The 24,164-nt window shown below is 40.6% G+C and overlaps 2 protein-coding genes across 3 annotated transcripts in view; one reads left to right on the top strand and one right to left on the bottom strand.

Annotated features, from left to right (window-relative positions):
- The first annotated feature begins 14 nt into the window (after positions 1–14).
- Positions 15–16,905, top strand: LOC139563154 (electron transfer flavoprotein subunit alpha, mitochondrial-like). Of its 2 annotated transcripts, XM_071381474.1 has the most exons (12): positions 16–187; positions 812–961; positions 2,254–2,335; positions 2,550–2,632; positions 3,494–3,593; positions 4,375–4,485; positions 4,693–4,794; positions 4,895–4,963; positions 5,146–5,228; positions 12,509–12,574; positions 14,314–14,394; positions 16,648–16,905. In XM_071381474.1, the coding sequence occupies exons 1-12, from the start codon at positions 149–151 to the stop codon at positions 16,681–16,683; spliced, it is 1,002 nt and encodes a 333-aa protein (XP_071237575.1). In that variant the 5' UTR covers positions 16–148; the 3' UTR covers positions 16,684–16,905. The 2 variants fall into 2 exon arrangements, with proteins under 2 accessions (XP_071237576.1, XP_071237575.1); XM_071381475.1 differs by lacking the exons at positions 12,509–12,574; positions 14,314–14,394; positions 16,648–16,905 and adding an exon at positions 9,829–9,974 and having other exon boundaries at positions 15–187.
- Positions 16,906–19,637: 2,732 nt separating this feature from the next.
- The window catches only part of LOC139563282 (transmembrane protein 266-like), a 79,119-nt gene continuing 74,592 nt past the window's right edge, over positions 19,638–24,164 (bottom strand). Inside the window, exons 10-11 of the mRNA XM_071381830.1 lie at positions 21,737–21,802; positions 19,638–21,618 (exon numbers count right to left, since the gene is read on the bottom strand). Of these exons, the coding sequence (XP_071237931.1) occupies positions 20,840–21,618; positions 21,737–21,802 (845 nt within the window). The 3' untranslated portion in view covers positions 19,638–20,839. The remainder of the gene's footprint in view (positions 21,619–21,736; positions 21,803–24,164) is intronic.

The following is a 24,164-nucleotide window of genomic DNA, read 5'->3' as shown; positions in this document are numbered from 1 at the left end:
GAAAGAGACGCGGAGAGATCAGAGTACATTGTTCTCGCGAGATACAAGAGTGGAGAATTAACTGATGCCTCTCAGCTTTGTGTGTTTGTTTATATCAAGACAAATAGCTAGCAAAATTTTTGCTGATTAGCTAGAAAGCTAGCCAGTTATGTTTACAGCAATAAACAGAAGAAGTTTGGGACAATTGGTAAGTAAAACTCCAGTGTTGACAAATGCAGCAATTTCTTCTACCGTTTCAGATTGCCACCAACGTCTAGTTGGCTAGTCTGACTGAAGTCTGTCTGAGGTCAGTTAAGGACATGGCATGTCGACAACATACTTTCACTCTAATTTGCAAGTGCACTGTTAGCTACATACATAGTAGGTATTAACGGTTATCGTGTCAGAGTAGATAGAGCATGAAACTAATTCACATTTTGGCAACATAACTTGCAGTGTGTCACCTGACTTGGGTTAAACTAAACTAGCAAGTGATTTTGTTATCTTGGAGGACAAAACACACAGTTGACCTGCCATGGCTATAGCCTTCCCTTTGGTGTTCGACAAACATATTTCATATTGCCTTTATTCCCTGTCGTGCACAGTGTGTTTTTATATTGACCTTTGTTTACACTACTGTTTACACTGTTAATTTGATAGAGCCAGTCTGATAATGTGCCCTAAGCCTATACCAGCTGTCTAGTTTATCATTCAAGGCCAAAAAAACAAAATAGTAGTTATTGACAATCAGAAATGTCAATTCAATGGCCTAAACTAAGTCTTCTTTTTAAAGCAGTTTCATAATGGAGATTGGTTGTGTTCTCTCCTGCAGCCCTGTCTGGGCCAGAGGTTTCAGAGTACTCTGGTAATAACAGAGCACAACAACAACCAGCTCACACCCATCACACTGAACGCCATTACTGCTGCCAGCAAGGTGGGAGGAGAGGTCACCTGCTTGGTGGCTGGAACCAACTGTGCCAAGGTAGGACTGTCACTACGGTGCCCCACAGAGGTGGCAACCCCTCTTATATGGAAAGCTACCAGTGTGCATGTGTAACGGATGTGAAATGGCTAGCTAGTTAGCGGTGGTGCGCGCTACTAGCATTTCAATCAGTTACGTCACTTGCTCTGAGACTTAAGTAGGGTTGCCCCTTGCTCTGCAAGGGCCGCGGCTTTTGAGGAGCGATGGGTAACGACGCTTCGTGGGTGTCAGTTGTTGATGTGTGCAGAAGGTCCCTGGTTCGCGCCCGTGTCGGGGCGAGGGGACGGTTTAAAGTTATACTGTTACATTGATGCTGTTGACCCGGATCACTGGTTGCTGCGGAAAAGGAGGAGGTTGAAAGGGGGGTGAGTGTAACGGATGTGAAATGGCTAGCTAGTTAGCGGTGGTGCGCGCTACTAGCATTTCAATCAGTTACGTCACTTGCTCTGAGACTTAAGTAGGGTTGCCCCTTGCTCTGCAAGGGCCGCGGCTTTTGTGGAGCGATGGGTAACGACGCTTCGTGGGTGTCAGTTGTTGATGTTGTGCAGAAGGTCCCTGGTTCGCGCCCGTGTCGGGGCGAGGGGACGGTTTAAAGTTATACTGTTACATTGATGCTGTTGACCCGGATCACTGGTTGCTGCGGAAAAGGAGGAGGTTGAAAGGGGGGTGAGTGTAACGGATGTGAAATGGCTAGCTAGTTAGCGGGTACGCGCTACTAGCATTTCAATCAGTTACGTCACTTGCTCTGAGACTTAAGTAGGGTTTCCCCTTGCTCTGCAAGGGCCGCGGCTTTTGTGGAGCGATGGGTAACGACGCTTCGTGGGCGACTGTTGTTGACGTGTGCAGAGGGTCCCTGGTTCGCGCCCATGTCGGGGCGAGGGGACGGTTTAAAGTTATACTGTTACACATGCAACTTTTTTTTATTTTACCTTTATTTTACCAGGTTGGTCTCATTGAGATTAAACATCTCTGACGGAGAGACCTGGCCAAATTTAGCTCCAACCCTACACTAATGCACCTATTTCAGCTAGTCTAATCGTGATTCTGGTGGGTAGAATCAGGTGTGTTTCAGGAAGGCTGGAGCAAAATCCTGCATACACCCAGCTCTGCTGGAGGAGGGTTGGCTACTCCTGCCCTAACAGCTGTTCAGTCACACATCAATGGAAGTTGTGTTTTAATGTGGTATTTCGTACATATGTCACCCTTGTGCAGTACAATGTAGCGCTTTCATGATATACAGCTGGCTGATATGGTTAACTGTTCATTTCTGTGTTGGATTCCTTCTTTAACAGGTTGCAGACCAGACCAGTAAAGTCCAGGGGGTCAAGAAGATTCTAGTGGCTCAACATGACTGCTACAAAGGACTGTTACCAGGTGATTTTTGGAAATGATGAAAGTCCCTTCATTCTGGGATGGGATATTTTTGTTATGTTCTGAGGTCTGTGTGGATATGCTTAGTTCAAATACAGATGCCGAAGATGTTTATTTACAGTTTATATGATATATACTGTTGGAATGATGGAATGCCATGATACTTCCTTTTGGTCTAAATATGTACTTTAACCCTGGTCCTCTTTTCTCCATACAGAGGAATTGACTCCTTTGATTCTTGCTACCCAGAAACAGTTCAACTTCACACACATCTGTGCAGGAGCTTCTGCTTTTGGGAAGGTGAGTTACTGACTGTAACACAACAGTGTTCACATGTCTGCATTTCCCCCATATTATTAATAGCTATATAATGATCAAGTCCTTCCTTATCATGGGAAGTTTATTTTATTATGTATCCAGACATGCATGAATAATAGTGCATTTTATCATCATAGCAACATCTAGTTGGTCTGATTGACCATTTTTAAACATTATGCTTTAATGCTTCTGAAAGTTTTTTTTCCTTCCAATTTTACCAAGTAAGTGTAGTACTACCCCTCAATTACTACCCCAGTAATCTGTCATTCTGCAATATAACTGTCAACTTGCTGATCTAATGGTATTTCTATTGCATTAGGATGCATTAAACAATATCTTATGTATTGTAATCCAACTCATATTGACTGAGGCTGGGTTGTCTGGTCTCGATTTCCCCGAGTAGATGAATGTGTTTTAGATGATGCATCCTAATACTGTCTGGTATTTGATTTCATTATTTTACTAAAAACATCATCAGCAATCATTTGTCAAAGATGACTTTGAATTCCATTGTCCATCCTTGGGCTAAACTTCACACAGTTTTGTATTTGAGTCTCCGTAGCCCAAGCTAGTTTTATCCAACTCACAGAGGGAAGTTTGTATCCATCATGGTACTATAGCATTATTCACGTCATCTACTTTAAACTGTTTCTGCAGGGACAAATTATTTGTAATAGTTTCAATTTTGTCTTTATTGTACCAAACTTTGCCAAGTCCTTAAAATGTTGAGAAACATTCCCATTTTAAAACATCAACCTCCCCATCACCTCTGTGTCCTGAGAGATCCACAGGGTGATATGGTTGAATTAAAGAATATCATCTCTACTTTATTATGCTCAACAGAATCTCCTTCCCAGAGTGTCAGCCAAGCTGGATGTTGCAACTCTCTCTGACATCACCGAGGTCAAATCTCAAGACACCTTCGTTAGAACCATTTACGCTGGTGAGATTCCTGTTGTAATATCTTTTATAATTAACAACTATTCCATTGAGGTATAAAATGACCCCAAATATTTTGTAAGCACACTAATTATTATGCATTACAACATAGTTTCTTATCGCTGCAGGCCTGTTCTTAGCACAACCTATAATGCATATGTAAGCAACAGAATAAATGATTGGATAGATTTCAGTATTGGTGTAGTGCTCTGCTAATGGGCTGGGGTCAGGGGTTAAATGGAGATGATTGTTCTATATTCATTAGTAAAGTGATGAGGCTATAGTAGTTCATGTTGTTGTTGTTTCTGACCTCTTAATGACTACAGAGATCCACCCTAGTCATCCCAGCTGTCAGTCTGAAAGACTAAAAGCCTCCCTGAAGAAGAATAAGCTCAGATCATATTTTGATTGGGCACATTATAATCATAAAATATAGATGGGTCTGATTTAAAATTATCCACTTAAACTTTGGCAAGAGCCTGACTCTTCCTGGTTGGTAATTCAGTGTTTGTTTTTTTTAATGCTGCTGCATTTTTGAGAAAGGTCTTACACTTAGATGTTTTGGTGTTGTCAGACAGTCCAATTAGTAATTTACAATGCATATGCCAGGAACCGCCCTAGCTTCATACAATGCAAGTTCTTACAATGCAAATAATTACAATGCAAGTCTGTTCTTTCATGTTTTTAATTAAAGAATTAAATTAAAATAAATAAAGAATATATCTCAATATAACCAAGCAAACACATTGTATGTGGTGTTACTGTATGTGTTGTCTTTGCTACAGGTAATGCCCTGGCCACAGTGAAGTGCAATGAGAAAGTCAAGGTGTTCACAGTGAGGGGAACTTCCTTTGAACCTGCTGCTGTGGGGGGAGGCAGTGCTGCTACTGAACAGGGTACAGTACTCTTCCATTACACTGTTGACAGCAGCACCACTCATTAACCTTTCTCTGTCTCTCATCATAACAGGTATTCATGTTTTCAATACCTGATTATGGCTCGCGAGCAGCATATTCAGATGCTAGTCTAAAGAATATTTTGCATATTTAATTTGACTGCGTTTTGATATTTAGTTTTTGTTATGTCTGTCCGTTCTGTTGCAGTTGCCTCACCCTCTCCTGCGGGGATGTCAGAATGGCTTGAGCAGAGCCTGACCAAGAGCGATCGACCAGAGCTCACTAGTGCCAAAGTGGTGGTGTCCGGAGGTAAGGGCTGACTGCTTCAGCCAATGTGTCATTCACATTCCCTGGCCTCTCATTCTGTTAGGTCATTGTGACCAAACACTTGATTTCTTTGTCCCATTAGGACGAGGGCTGAAGAGCGGTGAGAACTTCAAACTGCTGTATGACCTCGCTGACAAAATGGGCGCTGCAGGTATAAATAACGATGTGTGTGTACATCAGAGAGAAGGAGAGCGAGAATCTTTGAGTGAGTGGGTGCATGTGTGAGGGACAGCGGAAAGTGTGTGAGTGTGCTCTTCATGTGGTCAGTTGTCTGTATGTAACTGCATGGTATGATCATGTGTATTAATAACCTGCTGTATGTTGTGAATGCAGTGGGGGCTTCCAGAGCTGCTGTGGATGCTGTCTACGTCCCCAATGACATGCAGGTCGGCCAGACTGGCAAGATTGTAGCACCTGTAAGTGATACAACACACACCCTTTTATTGTCTCTGTTATTTCACTGTGTCACAGCAGAAACCAACGTACAATATTTCTTAGTGAGCAACCTGACAAGAAAATAATAACAGAACTTTAATAAATTGTATATGATTGTTTCAGTTTTTCAGCATCACACTATCACATTAAATGTTCTGTAAAATTATATTTTAATTTAGTTAATTTGGATTTACAAATGTAATTGTTTGGTCTTGTTGAATGACTTTAATTGAACTGTATGTGCACTTTTGCTGACCTTCATTAGCCTACAGTTCATTCAGAAAGTAATCAGACCCCTTGACTCTTTTCACATTTTGTTACATTACAGCCTTATTCTAAAATGGATTAAATTGTTTCCCCCCCTCAATCTACACACAATACACCATAATGACAAAGAAAAAACAGGTTTTTAGACATTTTTGCAACTGTATATACACTACCTTTCAAAAGTTTGGGGTCACCTAGAAATGTCCATGTTTTTGAAAGAAAAGCACTTTTTTTTTGCGCATTTAAAATAACATAAAATTGATCAGAAATACAGTGCAGACATTGTTAATGTTGTAAATGACTATTGTAGCTGGAAATTGCAGATTTTAAATGGAATATCTACATAGGTGTACGGAGGCCCATTATCAGCAACCATCACTCCTGTGTTCCAATGGCACGTTGTCAGCTAATCCAAGTTTCTCATTTTAAAAGGCTAATTGATCATTAGAAAGCCCTTTTGCAATTATGTTAGCACAGCTGAAAACTGTTCTGCTGATTTTAAGAAGCAATACAACTGGCCACCTTTAGACTAGTTGAGTATCAGCATTTGTGGGTTCGATTACAGGCTTAAAATGCCCAGAAACAAAGACCTTTCTTCTGAAACTCGCCAGTCTATTCTTGTTCTGAGAAATGAAGTCTATTCTATGCGAGAACTTGCCAAGAAACTGAAGATCTGGTACAACACTGTGTACTATTCCCTTCACAGAACAAACTGGCTCTAACCAGAATAGAAAGAGGAGTGAGAGGCCGCAGTGCACAACTGAGCAAGAGGACAAGTGCATTAGTGTCTAGTTTGAGAAACAGACGCCTCACAAGTCATCAACTGGCAGCTTCATTAAATAGTACCCGCAAAACACCAGTCTCAATGTCAACAGTGAAGGGGCGACTACGGGATGCTGGCATTCTAGGCAGAGTTCCTCTGTCCAGTGTCTGTTCTTCTGCCCATCTTCATCTTTTCTTTTTATTGGACAGTCTGAAATGTGGCTTTTTATTTGCAACTCTGCCTAGAAGGCCAGCATCCCGGAGTCGCCTCTTCACTGTTGACGTTGAGACTGTTTTGTGGGTACTATTTAATGAAGCTGTGATGGTTGCTGATAATGGGCCTCTGTACGCCTATTCCATAAAAAACCTGCCGTTTCCAGCTACAATAGTCATTTACAACATTAACAATGTCTACACTGTATTTCTGATCAATTTTATGTTATTTTAATGGACAAATTTGCTTTTCTTTCAAAAACAAGAATTTGAAAGTGACCTCAAACATTTGAATGGTAGTGTATATAAAACTTTTTTTTTTTTATATCACATTTACTCACTACTTTGAAGCACCCTTGGCAGCGATTGCAGCGTCGAGTCGTCTCGGGTATGACGCTACAAGCTTGGCACACCTGTATTTTGGGCGTTTCTCCCATTCTTCTCTGGAGCAGGTTTTCATCAAGGATCTCTTTGTAATTTGCTCCGGTCGTCTTTCCCTCGATCCTGACTAGTCTCCCAGTCCCTGCTGCTGAACAACATCCCCACACCATGATGCAGCTACCACCGTGCTTCACCGTAGGGATGGTGCCAGGTTTCCTCCAGACGTGACACTTGGCATTCAGGCCAAAGAGTTCAATCTTGGTTTCATCAGATCAGATAATCTTGTTTTTCATGGTCTGAGAGTCTTTAGGTGACTTTTGGAAAACTCCAAGGAAGCTGTCATGTGCCTTTTACTGAGGAGTGGCTTCAGTCTGGCCACTACCATAAAGTCCTGATTGTTGGAGTGCTGCAGAGATGGTTGTCCTTCTGGAAGGTTGTCCCATCTCAACAGAGGAACTCTGCAGCTCTGTGAGAGTGACCATCAGGTTCTTGTTCACCTCCCTGACCAAGGCTCTTCTCCCCCGATTGCTCAGTTTGGCCGAGCGGACAGTTCTAGGAAGGGTCTTGGTGGTTACAAACTTCTTCCATTTAAGAATGATGGAAGCCATTGTGTTCTTGGGGACCTTCAATGCTGCAGACATTTTTTGGTACCCTTCCCCAGATCTGTGCCTTCGACACAATCCTGTCTCGGAGCTCTACGGACAATTCCTTAGACCTCATGGCTTGGTTTTTGCTCTGACGTGCACTTTCAACTGTGGGACCTTGTATCGACAGGTGTGTGCCTTTTCAAATCATTTCAAATCAATTGACTGTACCACAGCTGGACTCCAATCAATTGTAAAAACATCTCAAGGGTGATCAATGGAAACAGGAGCTCAATTTCGAGTCTCATAGCAAAGGGTCTGAATACTTTTGTAAATAAGATATTTCTGTTTTTTAAGTTTTTTGAAATTTGCAAACATTTCTAAAAACCTGTTTTCCCTTTGTCATTATGGGGTATTGTGCGTAGATGAGGAAATTTTTTTGTATTTTTTTAAATTCAATTTTAGAATAAGTCTAACATAACAATGTGGAAAAAGTCAAGGGGTCTGAATACTTTCTGAATGCACTGTATTTTCTCGATCTTGATGTTCCAAAGGTGGCCTATCTGTCTCCTACATTCAATTGTGTGTACAGTGTGTTAGTTAGCAGATGTGTGTGGATTGGGGTGTGTATGTGTGCCAAGAGTCTGGGGAGGCTGTGTATGTTTTGGCAAAGCCAACAAGCAACAAGACAGACCCCTCACAGCAAAGGGAATTATCCTTAGTTGAGTTGCATATTCCGGTTTTCAGGGATACAGCTATTTTCAACCTAGCTTCCTTTTCCGCTGAAAACCGAATGTGGGAACTCCGCTCAGGCGTTTCTCTTATGCCTGCTACGTCAGGTTAAAGGGAATTAATACAGGCAAGCACACACTTGTTATCCAAAACAATACAAACAAAATCATAATGTGTGACAATACTCTGTATTGTGACATTATTTTAAATTGAATAAGCTTAAGGCTAAATGGGTCATTTGGCTCGCGACAGGGATATCCCAGCTGTCATCAGACCCACATTAGGGCAGTCTGAAGCGGCTGTAATGTAGTTAATGGCTGATTTAAGGTCCTAAATGATTTACAAGTCCCATTAGGAAGGAGACTTAAGTGCTGTGAGTCCACCCTGCCCCTCAAAATGGACAACTCTGCCAATAGTGTTGTTTTCTGTTTACATTGTGTACAATCACAGAAGGGTATGATATGCAACATCCTAAACCAGTAACCATTCATTGCGTGTGTATTGCAATTAATATTCAAAACAAATCAGGTGAATGGAAATATAATTGATGTAATCAAATGTAATAATATACTATTTACAGTAATATTATATATACAGTACTAGTCAAAAGTTTGGACTCACCTACTCATTCAAGGGTTTTTCTTTATTTTTACTATTTTCTACATTGTAGAATAATAGTGAAGACATCAAAACTATGAAATGACAGATGGAATCATGTAATAACCAAAAAAGTGTTAAACAAATCAAAATATATTTGAGATTCTTCAAAGTAGCTGCCCTTTGCCTTGATGGCAGCTTTGCACATTATTGGCATTCTCTCAACCAGCTTCATGAGGTAGACACCTGGAATGCATTTCAATTAACAGGTGTTTGTTAATTTGTGGAATTTCTTTCCTTAATGCGTTTGAGCCAATCCATTGTGACAATGTAGGGGTGGTATACAGAAGATGCCCTATTTGGTAAAAGTCCATATTATCGCATGAACAGCTCAAATAAGCAAAGAGCAAACAACATTCCATCATTACTTTAAGACATGAAGGTCAGTCAGTGCAGTCACAAAAACCATCCAGCGCTATGATGAAACTGGCTCTCATGAGGACTGCCAAAGGGAAGGAAGACCCAGAGTTACCTCTGCTGCAGAGGATAAGTTCGTTAGAGTTAACTGTACTTCAGACTGCAGCCCAAATAAATGCTTCACAGTGTTCAAGTAACAGACACATCTCAACATCAACTGTTCAGAGGAAACTGCGTGAATCAGGCCTTCATGGTTGGATTGCTGCAAAGAAACCACTACTAAAGGACACCAATAAGAAAGACTTGCTTGGGCTAAGAAACTCAAGCAGTGGACATTAGACCAGTGGAAATCTGTCCTTTGATCTGATGAGTCCAAATTTGAGATTTTTGGTTCCAACCGCCGTGTCTTTATGAGATGCAGAGTAGGTGAACGGATGATCTCTGCATGTGTGGTTCCCACCGTGATGCATGGAGGAGGTGGTGTGGGGGTGCTTTGTTGGTGACACTGTCAGTGATTTTATTTAGAATTCAAGGCACACTTAACCAGCATGGCTACCACAGCATTCTGCAGCGATACGCCATCCCATCTGGTTTGCACTTAGTCCCACTGTCATTTGTTTTTCAACAGGATAATGACCCAACACCTCCAGGCTGTGTAAGGGATATTTGACCATTAAGGAGAGTGATGGAGTGCTGCATCAGATGACTTGGCCTCCACAATCACCTGACCTCAGCCCAATTGAGATGGTTTGGGATGAGTTGGACCGCAGAGTGATGGAAAGGCAGCCAGCAAGTTCTCAGCATATGTGGGAACTGCTTCAAGACTGTTGGAAAAGTATTCCAGGTGAAGCTGGTTGAGAGAATGTCAAGTGTGCAAAGCTGTCAAGGCAAAGGGTGGCAACTTTGAAGAATCAAAATTATATTTTTATGTATTTTTTATTTTAATGGTTACTACATGATTCCATGTGTTATTTCATAGTTTTGATGTCTTCAGTATTATTCTACAATGTAAAAAAATAGTCAAAATTAAGAAAAACCCTTGAATGAGTAGGTGTGCACTTTTGACTGGTACTGTATGTATTTAAAGTTGTAGGTATATTTCCTACACAGTAAGCAGTGGATGGTAAGTCTACTAATTCTACCTCCTAAGTCTCTCCATAATTCCATGACAAGCCTTCAGGAACGCTCTGACACCCCCCCCCAAAAAGAAAAAAAACACATCTTTCCTCATGCCAGTCTGAGAGGGGAACCATGTTGTGGATTTATAATTTATCATTCTTCAGAGGTAATGCAGTATTCACATGATAATTAGGATACATTTTTGATTGTTGCCTGCGGGCATTTCTGCATTGTTGGCTTCAGGAACCTGGGCCATTATGACCTTATTAGTGTAACTGTCAGTGGCCTGTTTTAGTTTACACATCCGTTGTCGTGTATTTTATTATGAACTGGACTCATCAGGATAAAACTTATTAGTGGCTTTTACAAGACGCCGTGTCACTTAAATGAGGAGAGCAACACCTCCGCTTGACTCAATGTACCTGTCAAAACAAAATTAATAACGTTTTCAATTACTGTATTCTTGTTAATTACTTATAAAGACTATGTATTTACTTGAAATGGGATATGATAACAATTGATTAAAATAATGACATACAATTGTTTCAGGTTTTGTCATAAGGAACAAATAAAGAAACATTTATAATATAAGGCTATTGTTAAGTGAGAGCACTGTATAGGCATTGGTGGTTTCAGAATGATGCAGGTTGATAGTCTTTTACTTATGATTTTAGAGGACTAAAGTAATAATTTCAATTGATAACTTTTATAATTTTCTCATCTTCACAAGCTTTGTCACATGTAGGCCTACAGTACAAATATAACAAAATAAAGACTTCTAAAGGGACCACTTTTACCCTTTTTTCATATGCTTTTCAAGGCATTGAATATCATAGATTCTTCTGTCAAACCAGTTATAGGACTCAGTCCTGAGATACCACTGAGCCAGTCTAACAGTATTTAGTGTCGTTAGCCAACCTGTTGTCCTTTGTTGTCTGTTTGCACACAGCAGCATCCCGTGATCACCTGGTTGATTAACTCAGTTGTGTCACAATCTGGCTATGTGTACAGGAGCTTGTGTTCTCACACCTGAGGGGAGCTGTGCTGTGTGAACCACTGGGTTTCAGCATCACTTTGGGGGATTTTATTAACAGGCCAGCGGGTGCACCAAGTCCCTGCCCTGCTGCCACTGCTCACAGCAGCTGTGGAGAGACCAAACACCAGACAGGCAAGCAGACAGACAGGCAGAAGAGGAGGGAAAAACTACCCAAGCTTGGCAAATCGTCTGGCCATTTTCCTCCTCTCCCTACATATACTTTAAAAACATCCAGGGCTAAATGACCCCCCCCAAGTATAGCAGTTTGTAGTGGGAAACTTTCAAAAAGCTGTTTATACCCAGCTGGGGACCTACTTGGAGGCTAACGGGGAGAAGCTTTTCTATTTTTTTATTTTCTCTCTCTCCCAGTCTGGGGGGAAAAAAGGCCTCTGGATTGACAGTGCCTTTCATACTGTATTATCCGGCCTGGCTTTTAACTCCGGGAGAACTGTGTTCACAAATTGATGCTCTGTTCCTCTGGGGCTGCAGCTGAAACATTAAATCCTACTGAAATATTCATATGTGAGTGCATTTAGCTGAAAGCAATTGATGTGCTTCTCCCTGGAGAATGGATGGTAATGTTGCAGCCAGGGGCCAAGGCCCCCACACTCTGGCTGGCAGACACCCTAAAGGACCACACTCTGGTCAGAGCCATTGAGATGTATGGTCAGGAATTGACTGCCTACCGGGTCAGAGTATGATGTAAAGGGTTCTGGGGGATTGGTGCTCAGTTTGTGGTTCTGGTGTTGGTCACTTATGGTCACAGCAACTTGGTTCACCAGACTACTGGTTAGGAGAGCCTATCTCGTAAGGCTGTGGTCATAGGGATTCTCTGATGGCCATGCTGTGTATGTCTGTGTGAAAACACACATCATCTTCTCATTTTAAGTTGTTGAAAAGTAATGGTTAAATCAATAGTCTTACATATCATATTGTGGCCAAACCTTTTCATTCATTTGGTTGAGACTGATTTTTTTTTTTCTTCAAAAATATATATTTTTTTGTTCTCCCTACAATAAACACTCTGTTTATTAAAACTTGAAAGCTGATTTATTTATTTATGTATTATGTCTCTGTAGTATTATTGCAATAATATACATTTTTGATAATACATTATTATATACTGACTGGCCATTTTATGTTTTTTTTCCAGGAACTCTACATCGCAGTGGGCATCTCTGGAGCTATTCAGCACCTGGCTGGGATGAAGGACAGCAAGGTACAGCACACCACATCACACACATCAAACTAAGCAGTCTAAATAAGCTAGTGGTATAGCTGTGTTATTATTTGTGGATGATACTTCTCATTTAAACAAATGTAAATAGATTTGTTCTACTGATTTAAAAAATAATTTTTTTTTACATTTTTTAAATTATTATTATTATTTTTTTTTTTTGTTGTTTATTTTTATATTTGAGGATGCAAGAATTTTTCTAGAACTCCAAAAAAATACAGGATATGTTTTATACAACAAGATATTTTTGAAGCAAGTTGTGATTATTGCTGTCGCAAGTCATACATAAGTACGTATAGTTATGGGGCTTGTGCGTCTGATTGCTAAGTTAACTGTGGTGTTGATTTATTTTATTCAATTCTTCTGAGCTCTTTGTGATGTAGGGCCTTGTCACCAAGAGAGTGATAAATACGTCTCACCCTCATGTTTATCATAATTTCATGTAGCTAAGCTTATTCTACCGCCTATTATGGAATTTGCACTAGTGATGGATTAACAAGTAAAGATATACATACAGTAAAACAATGGGGATACTGATTAAATGTCATATTGATTTTAAATAAATTGTATTAATGGAAAAACTTGTTAATTAATTTTAAATCATTTACGACTCTTTGAAACTTTTTTTTAATTTTTTATCTTCAGTCAATCATTTGATATCTTCAAGTTATCTGAAAGTATAAAGATCACCCATTCCAATAATCAGTTCAGTTAACACTGTTACTGTATAGGCTGATTCGAAAAAGCCTAAATTTACCTAATTAATAGTATTACAACAATTCACTCTTTGAGAATGTCTATATATGAGGAGGATTTGAATTAACTTGGTCAAAGTACTTTTTCTTATTTGCATTCCTCTTTTTTCGCTGTAGTTGACCCACTTTTACAACAAGTGGAAGGCAGAATACGTCTGTCCCTGGAAGAGAACTGTTTTATGTAAATGAAAAATGGAAAAACTCTTTCGTAGCCATGACAACAGTCTCCTGAGTGGATTTCTTCCACCAAGGCGAGCTATCTGCTCCGGGATCCCGTGCACTTAAGAAGTGTGTTTTAAAAGGGAACCTGAAGAAGCTTTTTAAAGAATGATGTATAATTTATTTGTATTTTCTCTCTTGCTTCGGAGCTTCTTAAGAGGAAAGTAGGGTGTCTTGTGTGGGATGTGTTCTGAATGTGTCAGACCACAGTATTATGTACTATTATGCAGCCATAGTCCCATATCTATTTGTTTTGTATGAGATGTACTCTGCTTCTACGTATATCCAGCCGCTTGATGTCATGGAGCTGTTTTCAATCACTTTCATCCACTTAAAAAAAAACACATTCATAAGTGACATCACTTAAGTGCAGCTAATTTGGGCTTGTATGTCTGCTGCTTTAACAAGCTATGCAATATGTCATGAAAGCATCGTGTATATATAACATGAGAGAGTAGTAAGGGATGGTAATACAACTTTATTTTATTTTGTTCTTTATTATTTATTTTAACTTAATTCTGATTCTCATCATAGTGACTGATATTGTCCTAATGCCGGATGCTGACTCACTGCTTTAGGATGTGGATCAACAGTTTACATAGCAATGTATCTTTGTAATTTATGATTTAAGTGTTTGGTTTAGCCTCCATGTACAGTATGCATACCGCTTTGCATTTTCATTCAGAGGACAGGTTAGTACATGTACTGAGACGAACTGTGACACGTGTTTCTGTGTTTTATTTCTAGATAATCGTTGCCATCAACAAAGATCCAGAGGCACCTATTTTCCAGGTAGCTGACTACGGTTTGGTGGAGGATCTCTTCAAGGTAAGACTGTCAATGATGACACCATTAGATATTGTGATATTAAAGCTGTGAAATGAATCCCTATATGGAGGTAGATATTTAGTTCATCTTAACCTAGATCTTCAGCATTGGCTAAATTAAGTATTGTACACCACACCCTATATAGGTTTAGTGAAGTGCTATGAGTGTTATCCAAGTCAACACTGATACACTGGATTTAACCTGTATTGGGCCCAGTATATCTAATTCATGACAGCATTTAAAGTGTCAGTGTTCATGTCCTTGATCTGGTTAGTCCTGATGGGTAAATTGTGGTGAGGAGTCTTGAGGGAAATATCCATCACACCCTCATGCCATCATTACAGATCCCTGTCACACCCTGTCCATCTCTCCTTTAAGAGTCATTCTTCTAGTACCCTCAGGAGGATTTAAAATAGGTTTATTAATACGATGTGTATTTGCTATATTAATAATATGGACCTTATTCTACCAAAAGTGGTTTTCTGATAAAAGCAAACATAACATTGGTTTTGACTGAATTAGGTCCTTAATTAGCTATACATTATTATAAACTGGGTGGTTCAAGCCCTGAATGCTGATTAGCTGACAGCCGTGGTATATCAGACCGTATACCACAGGTAAGAAAAAACATGTATTTTTACTACTCTGATTATGTTGGTAACCCGTTTTATAATAGCAATAAGGCACCTTAGGGGTTTGTTGTATATGGCCAATATACCACGGCTAAGGGCTGTATCCAGGCACTCCGCATTGCGTCGTGCTTAAGAACATCCCTTAGCTGTGGTATATTGGCCATATACCACACCCCCTCGTGCCTTATTGCTTAAGTATACCATAGCAAAACATATTTGAAAAGCGAAAGAGGTGATATTTTAGATTTCCTCCTCTGTTAATGACTCTGTAATAAGACCCATCGACTAATATTAATGCATTTAAACTGACTCCCTCTGAGCCTTTATTCAAACATTTCAATTATTAAGGGAAATGTCTAATGGTCACTGTTAATTCACTCTTATTCTTCTCTGATTGTGACATTGAGGCACTTCCTGGTTCACTAGAGACCTCCCGCATGCCATTTCCTGTGATCAGAGGCCCAGGCTGTCAGTTAGACGCTCATTAAAAGTATTCCTGTGTAATAATGTAATTGTAGAAGCATTTTGTGATAACTGCTTATCTACAAGGGGTTCTATAAATGAGTTTGATTGATAAAATGAAGTGAATAGTTAGGTTTATCATTATAAATCATTAAAAGACACCTTCCATTTGCCGTTCAGTCTTAAACAATGGGGATTCATTAGCTTGGTGGTGCAGCCATCTATTTGACCTGTTTAAAGGCCATGTTAATGTCTGGTTTTCCCTCTCATACATTTGCATATTATTCAGTTGTTTAATCTCAGAAAGCAAAACTTCTAGAGACCTTGTGCCTTACTGAGTTGTGCCTTATTCAGTTACAATCCGTTAACTAGGTGTCTGGGATAAGCCTAAAATAACACTGAGTGAAATCATGTTTAAATGAATATGCAGTTGAGTTCTTACTCTCTCCGACTGTAAACATTTCTCTGAGTGCCTGAATCCAAACCTGGTAAATCAGTTATTGGGATTGATAGAATAGGAACCATTTGGAACTGTATATTATTCCACCTAATGAAAAAGCAGATGTACTGAATTATTGAACTGGTGAATGTATCAGTGGATAGTTCCTCAACCTTAACAGGAACTAATACCACCTGATAGTTAAACTAAGGGGACTGCCTGGTGTTTCATATTGATTCTGTGTTCCTCTTCACCTATTCACTCCTAATTGACATGCTCAGGTAACTTTGGCAGGGCTCAACGCCACAGGGTTCCAGGCAGCACTTCTACCCTCTAGTTTAGGCATAAAGACGGAGGTGGCAGATCCAGATCCAGTGCCCAAGCTTTGCCACACACTTCAAGAGGGACCCTTTGTGAGAAGTGAAAGCCTAGTGGCTTTTTCCATTTGTTTGGCTGTGCCTCATCATTTATTAACCAGTGCCGTTGCGTGTGATCGGCCGGTGTAGGTGACTAGGTGTTTAAGTTAGTAATATTCTGCTGAAGTGATGGGTAAGTAGAGATAATAATAATAACAGGCAGGTCCAGAACTGTGACAACAGTTCTCATCTTACCTGTGTTTACGTACACTCTGATTTCAGAGAACAGTCAGACAATGGATGTGTCTTTTGTTGTTGTTGCCAATGAAACTGTCAGGGGTATGAGAACTGTTTGTACTTGTAGGCTGTTCCTGAGATGACTGCAGCATTGAAGAAATGATCGCCATCATGATCCAACCAAGATCCTATAATACTCCGAAATCTGAAGATGAAACATTAACCACTTATAAGCTGCCAGAACAAAAGAAAATCCTGCCTTAAACTGCATTTCATGCTTCTTGTGCATTTTGAAATAGGTGCTTAAAATGTCTAGATCTAATACATCTTTTGATTGTGGTATATTTTTTATGAATAATAAAGCTCGTGGATATGCTACAATGTCTCACAACTTGTTCCGTTCCATTTGTTTTTGTTGAGGATTTGAAATCTGATCAAATGGATGTATGGCCTTTCCTTTTTGGAAAGCTACAGTATCAGAATAATACAGTGTTATATATCACAGTGGATAATAGTGTTATATATCACGGTGGATAATGGAAAACTACAGTATCAGAATAATACAGTGTTATATATCACAGTGGATAATAGTGTTATATATCACGGTGGATAATGGAAAACTACAGTATCAGAATAATATAGTGTTATATATCACGGTGGATAATAGTGTTATATATCACGGTGGATAATGGAAAGCTACAGTATCAGGATAATACAGTGTTATATATCACGGTGGATAATGGAAAACTACAGTATCAGAATAATACAGTGTTATATATCACGGTGGATAATAGTGTTATATATCACGGTGGATAATGGAAAGCTACAGTATCAGGATAATACAGTGTTATATATCACGGTGGATAATGGAAAGCTACAGTATCAGGATAATACAGTGTTATATCACGGTGGATAATAGTGTTATATATCACGGTGGATAATGGAAAGCTACAGTATCAGGATAATAGTGTTATATCACGGTGGATAATGGAAAGCTACAGTATCAGGATAATAGTGTTATATCACAGTGGATAATAGTGATATATCACGGTAGATAATGGAAAGCTACAGTATCAGGATAATACAGTGTTATATATCACGGTGGATAATTGTGTTATATATCACGGTGGATAATGGAAAGCTACAGTATCAGAATAATACAGTGTTATATATCACGGTGGATAATAGTGTTATATATCACGGTGGATAATAGTGATATATCACGGTGGATAATGGAAAGCTACAGTATCAGGATAATACAGTGTTATATATCACGGTGGATAATGGAAAGCTACAGTATCAGGATAATACAGTGTTATATATCACGGTGGATAATAGTGTTATATATCACGGTGGATAATAGTGATATATCACGGTGGATAATGGAAAGCTACAGTATCAGGATAATAGTGTTATATCACGGTGGATAATGGAAAGCTACAGTATCAGGATAATAGTGTTATATCACGGTGGATAATGGAAAGCTACAGTATCAGGATAATAGTGTTATATCACGGTGGATAATGGAAAGCTACAGTATCAGGATAATAGTGTTATATCACAGTGGATAATAGTGATATATCACGGTGGATAATGGAAAGCTACAGTATCAGGATAATAGTGTTATATATCACGGTGGATAATGGAAAGCTACAGTATCAGGATAATAGTGTTATATCACGGTGGATAATGGAAAGCTACAGTATCAGGATAATAGTGTTATATCACAGTGGATAATAGTGATATATCACGGTGGATAATGGAAAGCTACAGTATCAGGATAATAGTGTTATATCACGGTGGATAATGGAAAGCTACAGTATCAGGATAATAGTGTTATATCACAGTGGATAATAGTGTTATATATCACGGTGGATAATGGAAAGCTACAGTATCAGGATAATACAGTGTTATATATCACAGTGGATAATAGTGTTATATATCACGGTGGATAATGGAAAGCTACAGTATCAGGATAATAGTGTTATATCACAGTGGATAATAGTGTTATGTCACGGTGGATAATAGTGTTATATATCACGGTGGATAATGGAAAGCTACAGTATCAGGATAATAGTGTTATCACGGTGGATAATGGAAAGCTACAGTATCAGGATAATAGTGTTATATCACGGTGGATAATGGCACATTTATGAAGGACAAAAGAAAATCAGTGTGTTTCAAAATGTTGTATAGTTTCTGAATGAACATTGAAGTGCTCAATTACACTATAACAAAGGATATCTAATTAAGAATGCAAATACATTTGTTAAGACATACACACCAAACGTTTCTTCCGCTAACCCTAAGTAGAGGAAAAGCGTTGTCGCCAAAGGAGGGTGGTGTAATCGTTCAGCTGTAAATAAAACGCTACATCAGCTCTTATTGAAACCCATAATGACTTTACTTCATATGATCCAGGTCCTCAAATAACATTACACCCAACCCCCACTTTACTATCCCCATGTCTTAATGAATACTTCTGAAACACTTAGGCCTGCTTGTTTGAAGCCTTGATTGTTATTAATTAACAATTAAACATAATTTACTTGTAAACACTTGACAAGCAACAAAATGGGTAGTTTGTCCTAAATTAATTATTTGATCGAAAGTTAATTAGGGGGTTTAATCATTACCAGACATTTATAATGACAAACCTCATTAACCAATTACATTTTTGTTGTGACAGGTCTCTCCAATGTTAATAGATATGAATCATTTATTTAATTTCAGAGCGATATGCAAATAAGTTGACAGTTGCTAATGCAAAAGTGGTGTAGGGTGATGTTGTAGAGTCTGGAGCCAATACGAAGGCTCAGTCATATCTGATAAAGAGCCCACATGTAAAACAAACTCATTCATATTAATGTAGAGGATTCTATCTCGAATTATGCAAATTAGAATACATCGTAGTACTTTTTGGTCTGGAATGTATTCTACTGTGTCATTTCATGTATTGCGTTGTAAAGGGCATCCATATATACATCATATCCCTTGGTAAATGCAACTAATCAATATTAGAGTGAATACGAAAATCTCTGCTACCAATGTACAACATATTATAATTGAAAATGGCATGGCTCATGTACAACTGAAAGCAATAAAATGGGACCACAATATTGTTAATGTTACAAAGGTTTATTTATTATTTGAATGGCACCACCTGCAATTTGGCAATGAGTTCCCCTCATTAAGTTTACAAAACATCTGTAAAGATTAAAGTGCACAGGATTGGCTTGTTCAGGCTGTAGATCTTTTAAAGAAAGGTTTATGCTACCAGCACTCCAATCTAAAACATCAATCCTCTATCACTGCTCATAATCAGATTCACATACTTTTCCTATACTGTACCTCTTGGGATTATTTAGGGCCATTCACTACCTATCCTCATACTTTTAATTCCTCCATTTCTTCAATTGCCTGTTCTTGTATCTGGCTAGAAAATGTCAGGCTTGATATGGTTACTGTTCCTCTACTTCAATACAAACCTCTTTATCTCTGTTATAGAAAGACAAAAGTATAGTAAGAAATTGTCTGTTTATTTGGCACAGACAGTTTGTACAGAGAAAGCACCCTGTGGCTTGGTTGTTAGAGCAGAGAGAACTGCACAGTTACAGTAGCTAATACAAATAAAAAGAAAGCCTCCCACTCCCACCCAACTTAGAGAAATCTCATGTCAAATCTGTCTTGTAGTTAACATAGGAACACTTGAATAGGCATGTTCTGTAAAGGCTTGAATATGGCCCATTGCTGGTTTTATTTCAAACTGTTTTGTTTCACATTTGGGGCCCCATTTAAAGTGGGATTTCCTGATGATGGTTCTTTCTAGGCCCACACGTGTCTCCTCTGTCCTCATTGGGTCATTGTTATGCAAATTGGGCATTATTCAAAGTCACCCCAAGATTGAGGTCAAGGAGGGCTGTGTCTGTCTGTCTGTCTCTGTCTGGAGCCCCACAGAGAAGGGAAGACTAACATGAGAGCGGTAGCCTAGTCCCAGATCTGTTTGTGTTGTCTTGCTAACAGATGGTCTTTGTAACGCCAGGTTTGATCTTGGACCAGGCTCTGACTTTGTTTGAAGCATGAGGATTTGGAGAAGCCAGGTCAGTCAGTTCTGTCTTGAGCTGTATGCTCTGTCCTCTGGGATGGACTATTGCCCTTTTCACACTGTTGTGCCGACCCGAGCCAACCAGTGCTGGCTCTGACATATTCTTTTCACATGTCCTTTCCAGCACGGTTCAAACAACTATGGTGGATGCATAACCAGGCCAGCACAATGCAGCTCGGTTCGGCTTGGCTCAGCTCAGTAGTGTGAATCAACCCTATGTATCAGGCAGACGGCCCAGTGGACCATCAGCAGGGCCCAGTAGCCTATACTTCTCCTCCAAAGAGGACTCAGGAGCGCCGCCCTGCAGGTGGATGAGAGGCTTAGTCTGTAGGAGCACAGTGGCTGCGGCTCTGCCCTGTTTCTGGCCCTGGTACTGGTTCTCCTCCTGATTCTTCCAGTTGTAGATGTTGATTCTGTGCTCCAGCTCTGGGCTGGCCTTGGCTGAGCCGGCAGGGCTGGGAAGCTTCAGGTTAACTGGGTCCACCAGGCCTTTCTGGGCCAGGCAGGAGTCCTCAGACAGGGACGAGAGCAGCTCCTGGACTACCACGCTGGGGTCCCGTGGAAGGGGAGGCTGGGCTGAGGTCAGACCCAGGCCCAGAGGGCTGCAGTAGGGCAGGGGGAAGCAGCGCTGGCCCTGGGTGTTGTGGTGCTTGGTGTTAAAGTCCCTGTCCTGGGTCTGCTTCTGGGACTTGTAGTCCAGATAAGGCCCCCGGGCCTTGGTATGGGCATTGTAGTTCCTAGCCTGGGTGTGGTAGTCCCTGGCCGTGGTGCTGCTGCTGCAGTCCGTAGTAGACGAGCGCAGGGTGTGGCTGCTCAGGCTATGGGGGCGGGCCGTCAGACTGCCGCTGGACAGTGATACGCTGGTGGAGGTGTCACTCACAGCACTACTCATTTGCTCCACGCCCAGCAGAGGGTTGTTGTGGGCGGGGTAATGGGTCTTAGGGAGGTGGACATCGATGGCTGCCGTGGTGATGACACGAGGACCCCCTATGTCTGAAATGACACATTATCCAGTACATCAGACTGGGGAAGATACAGTAGGTATACAGCAGAGTTGCCCCATATACATTACCAGCTATGCACTTTACCCAAGATCCACTAAGTCACTCACCACTACTTGGTTCACTGTAGTACTGGCTGATATAGTTGTTCATGTCGTCATGATGGACAACAGGGTCTGGATAACAGATAAAAGAAGCATGATGAGGTTAAAGACCCAATCTGTATGATTTCAATGCACTGTAAACACAGTGCAAAGCAATCCCTAGATGTGGGAACAGTACATTTCACTTTTAAGTGGCGAGACATCTGACATCTTATCTATATATCCAAGTGTACAGGTGCTTCACCGACTTAACCCTGGTTTCCAAATCACACCAGATGGTGTTGTGAGGCTCAAGTACAGTAGTGAATGTGAGAGCAACCAGGCTTTGGTATAGAGTTCTCTTTGTGTTCTCAGCCAGACAGCTAGGGCCTCAGTGGTGAATGGTTCTGCCCTGATCTGCTCTTCAGTGTTCGCTTGATTGGGCCTGAGCTCAGTGTTTGTCCGCTGAGTGGTGCCCAAAGTACCCTGAGTGCCTGGGCCGATCCCCCAGGACCACAGCAGACTCTGATGGGTAATTTCATTTATTTTTCAGCGTAAAATATTAATCCAGGGGAGGGGGGGGCACCCCTGGAGAGGAAGCATTGCACTCACTAAAACACGACCAAGACAATCACTCAGTGATTAATAACACATGAGGATGAGGTCTCAGAGAGAAAGAAAGAATGAGAGAAAAAAATAAATAGAAAGAAAGAAAGAAAGAGAAAAAGAAAGGATGGACAACATGAAAGGCCCTCTCTCCCTCTCTCTCTCTCTCTCTCTCTCTCTCTCTCCCCCCCCCCCCCCCCAACAGTAAGGCTACCATCCATCTATGAAGTGGAGCTGACGTCATTTAGTTTGGTTTAAATCAATATGCATGTGCAATACTTTGTGATGATCTGTAGGTACTGTAGCAGAGCCGTATTCACGCAGCTCTGCTACCTTAAAGGAGAAGTTTTCTTTTTTACAACCAAATCTCTATTTTTGATGTAAATGGCATGTTATAGAAGGGTCCAAACACCTTTATTCACGTTTTTGATAAACTTACCCCAAACAGCAAATCACTTCCTCATCTTCGTTGTGTAGTATGGGGGCCCCGAAAAAACACTAATACGCAACAAAAGGAATTTTAACGTTGTGGATAACGTTCATAATGACACAATTTCACATGTACAACATCTAAAGCACTGCATCACTATACTGAGAGCTTTGCCGTTTCTAAAAGGATGTATTTGGGTATTTTTGAGGTCCCCATACTACACAAAAAGGATGAGGAAGGGATTTGCTGTTTGGGGTAAGTTTATCAAAAACACATGAAATCACAAAAAAGTGTCTGGACCCTTCTATAACATTCCATTTACATCAAAAAGAGAGATTTGGTTGTAAAAATAAAACTTCTCCTTTAAGTGAGGTATTCACATTGGATTTTGGTACTATGTCCCCTTCCCCCAGCAGTACAACACATAGAGAAGTTATGTGAGCTTCCAAGAAGTTGATCTGAAAGCAATTACTGTGCTTTTCACCCACAACTCTGTGTGGTCAATTTTGTATGTCCCTCAAAATCTACAGCTGCTCTCTTGAGAAGTGACAAAACCACAAATCCCTCGTGACCAGTAGACAAAATGTTTCTAACCATTTCTACCTCCTTTTGAAACAAGCTTAGTTTTCAACAAGGAAATAGACTTCGCAGTAGAGTGCCTCAATTAGAATGAATGACACTTTGATGGCATCCCTCGGGCCAGACGGCAGAGAGAGAGAGGGGGGAGAGAGAGACGTGAGGAGTCCTAACCCAGTCCTTGCTGTCCTTGCAGGCCTGCCTGCCTTGCAGCCCTGCCTGAAGCCTAAGTGCTCCTCCTGTCCCAATACTCCTTCCATGTTCTGGGGAAAAAAACACGCTTGTTCCTAAGAGCCAGATTTCCCACATTCCCCTGGGGGTGGTGGTGTGGCGTCTCCTGGTGCTCTATTGTGGTTTCCAGGTGAAGAGGAACAGATGTAAACAGACCTCAGAACATGGCCCAATGCACAGAGCACTCTACCTCAAACAGCCTGGCTGAGGTGGGGTGTGTGTGTGGGTGAGTGTGTGTGTGTGTGTGCATGTCTGTATGTTTGTTTGTGTGTGTGTGAGTGTGTGTGTGCATGACTGCATGTGTGCCTGTGTGTGTGTGTGACGTGACGTTAGGAGAACATGCTTGTTGTCCCCAGGTTTCAGCACATCCTAAAAGCTTTTCTGCCCTCTTATTGATACTGCACTGCCTGCGGTCAGAGGTGTGTGTGTGTGTGTGTGTGTGTGTGTGTGTGTGTGTGTGTGTGTGTGTGTGTGTGTGTGTGTGTGTGTGTGTGTGTGTGTGTGTGTGTGTGTGTGTGTGTGTGTGTGTGTGTGTGTGTGTGTGTGTGTGTGTGTGTGCCTTGCCTGCGGTCAGAGGGGTGTTGTGAGTTAACGTCAGTGTTTTAAGAGGCT

The sequence above is a fragment of the Salvelinus alpinus genome, chromosome 33 (genome assembly GCF_045679555.1).
Source record: "Salvelinus alpinus chromosome 33, SLU_Salpinus.1, whole genome shotgun sequence".
NCBI classification, from domain to species: Eukaryota; Metazoa; Chordata; class Actinopteri; order Salmoniformes; family Salmonidae; genus Salvelinus; species Salvelinus alpinus.
Note: the sequence above shows the minus strand (reverse complement) of the source record. Positions and strands in the feature narration are given on the sequence as shown.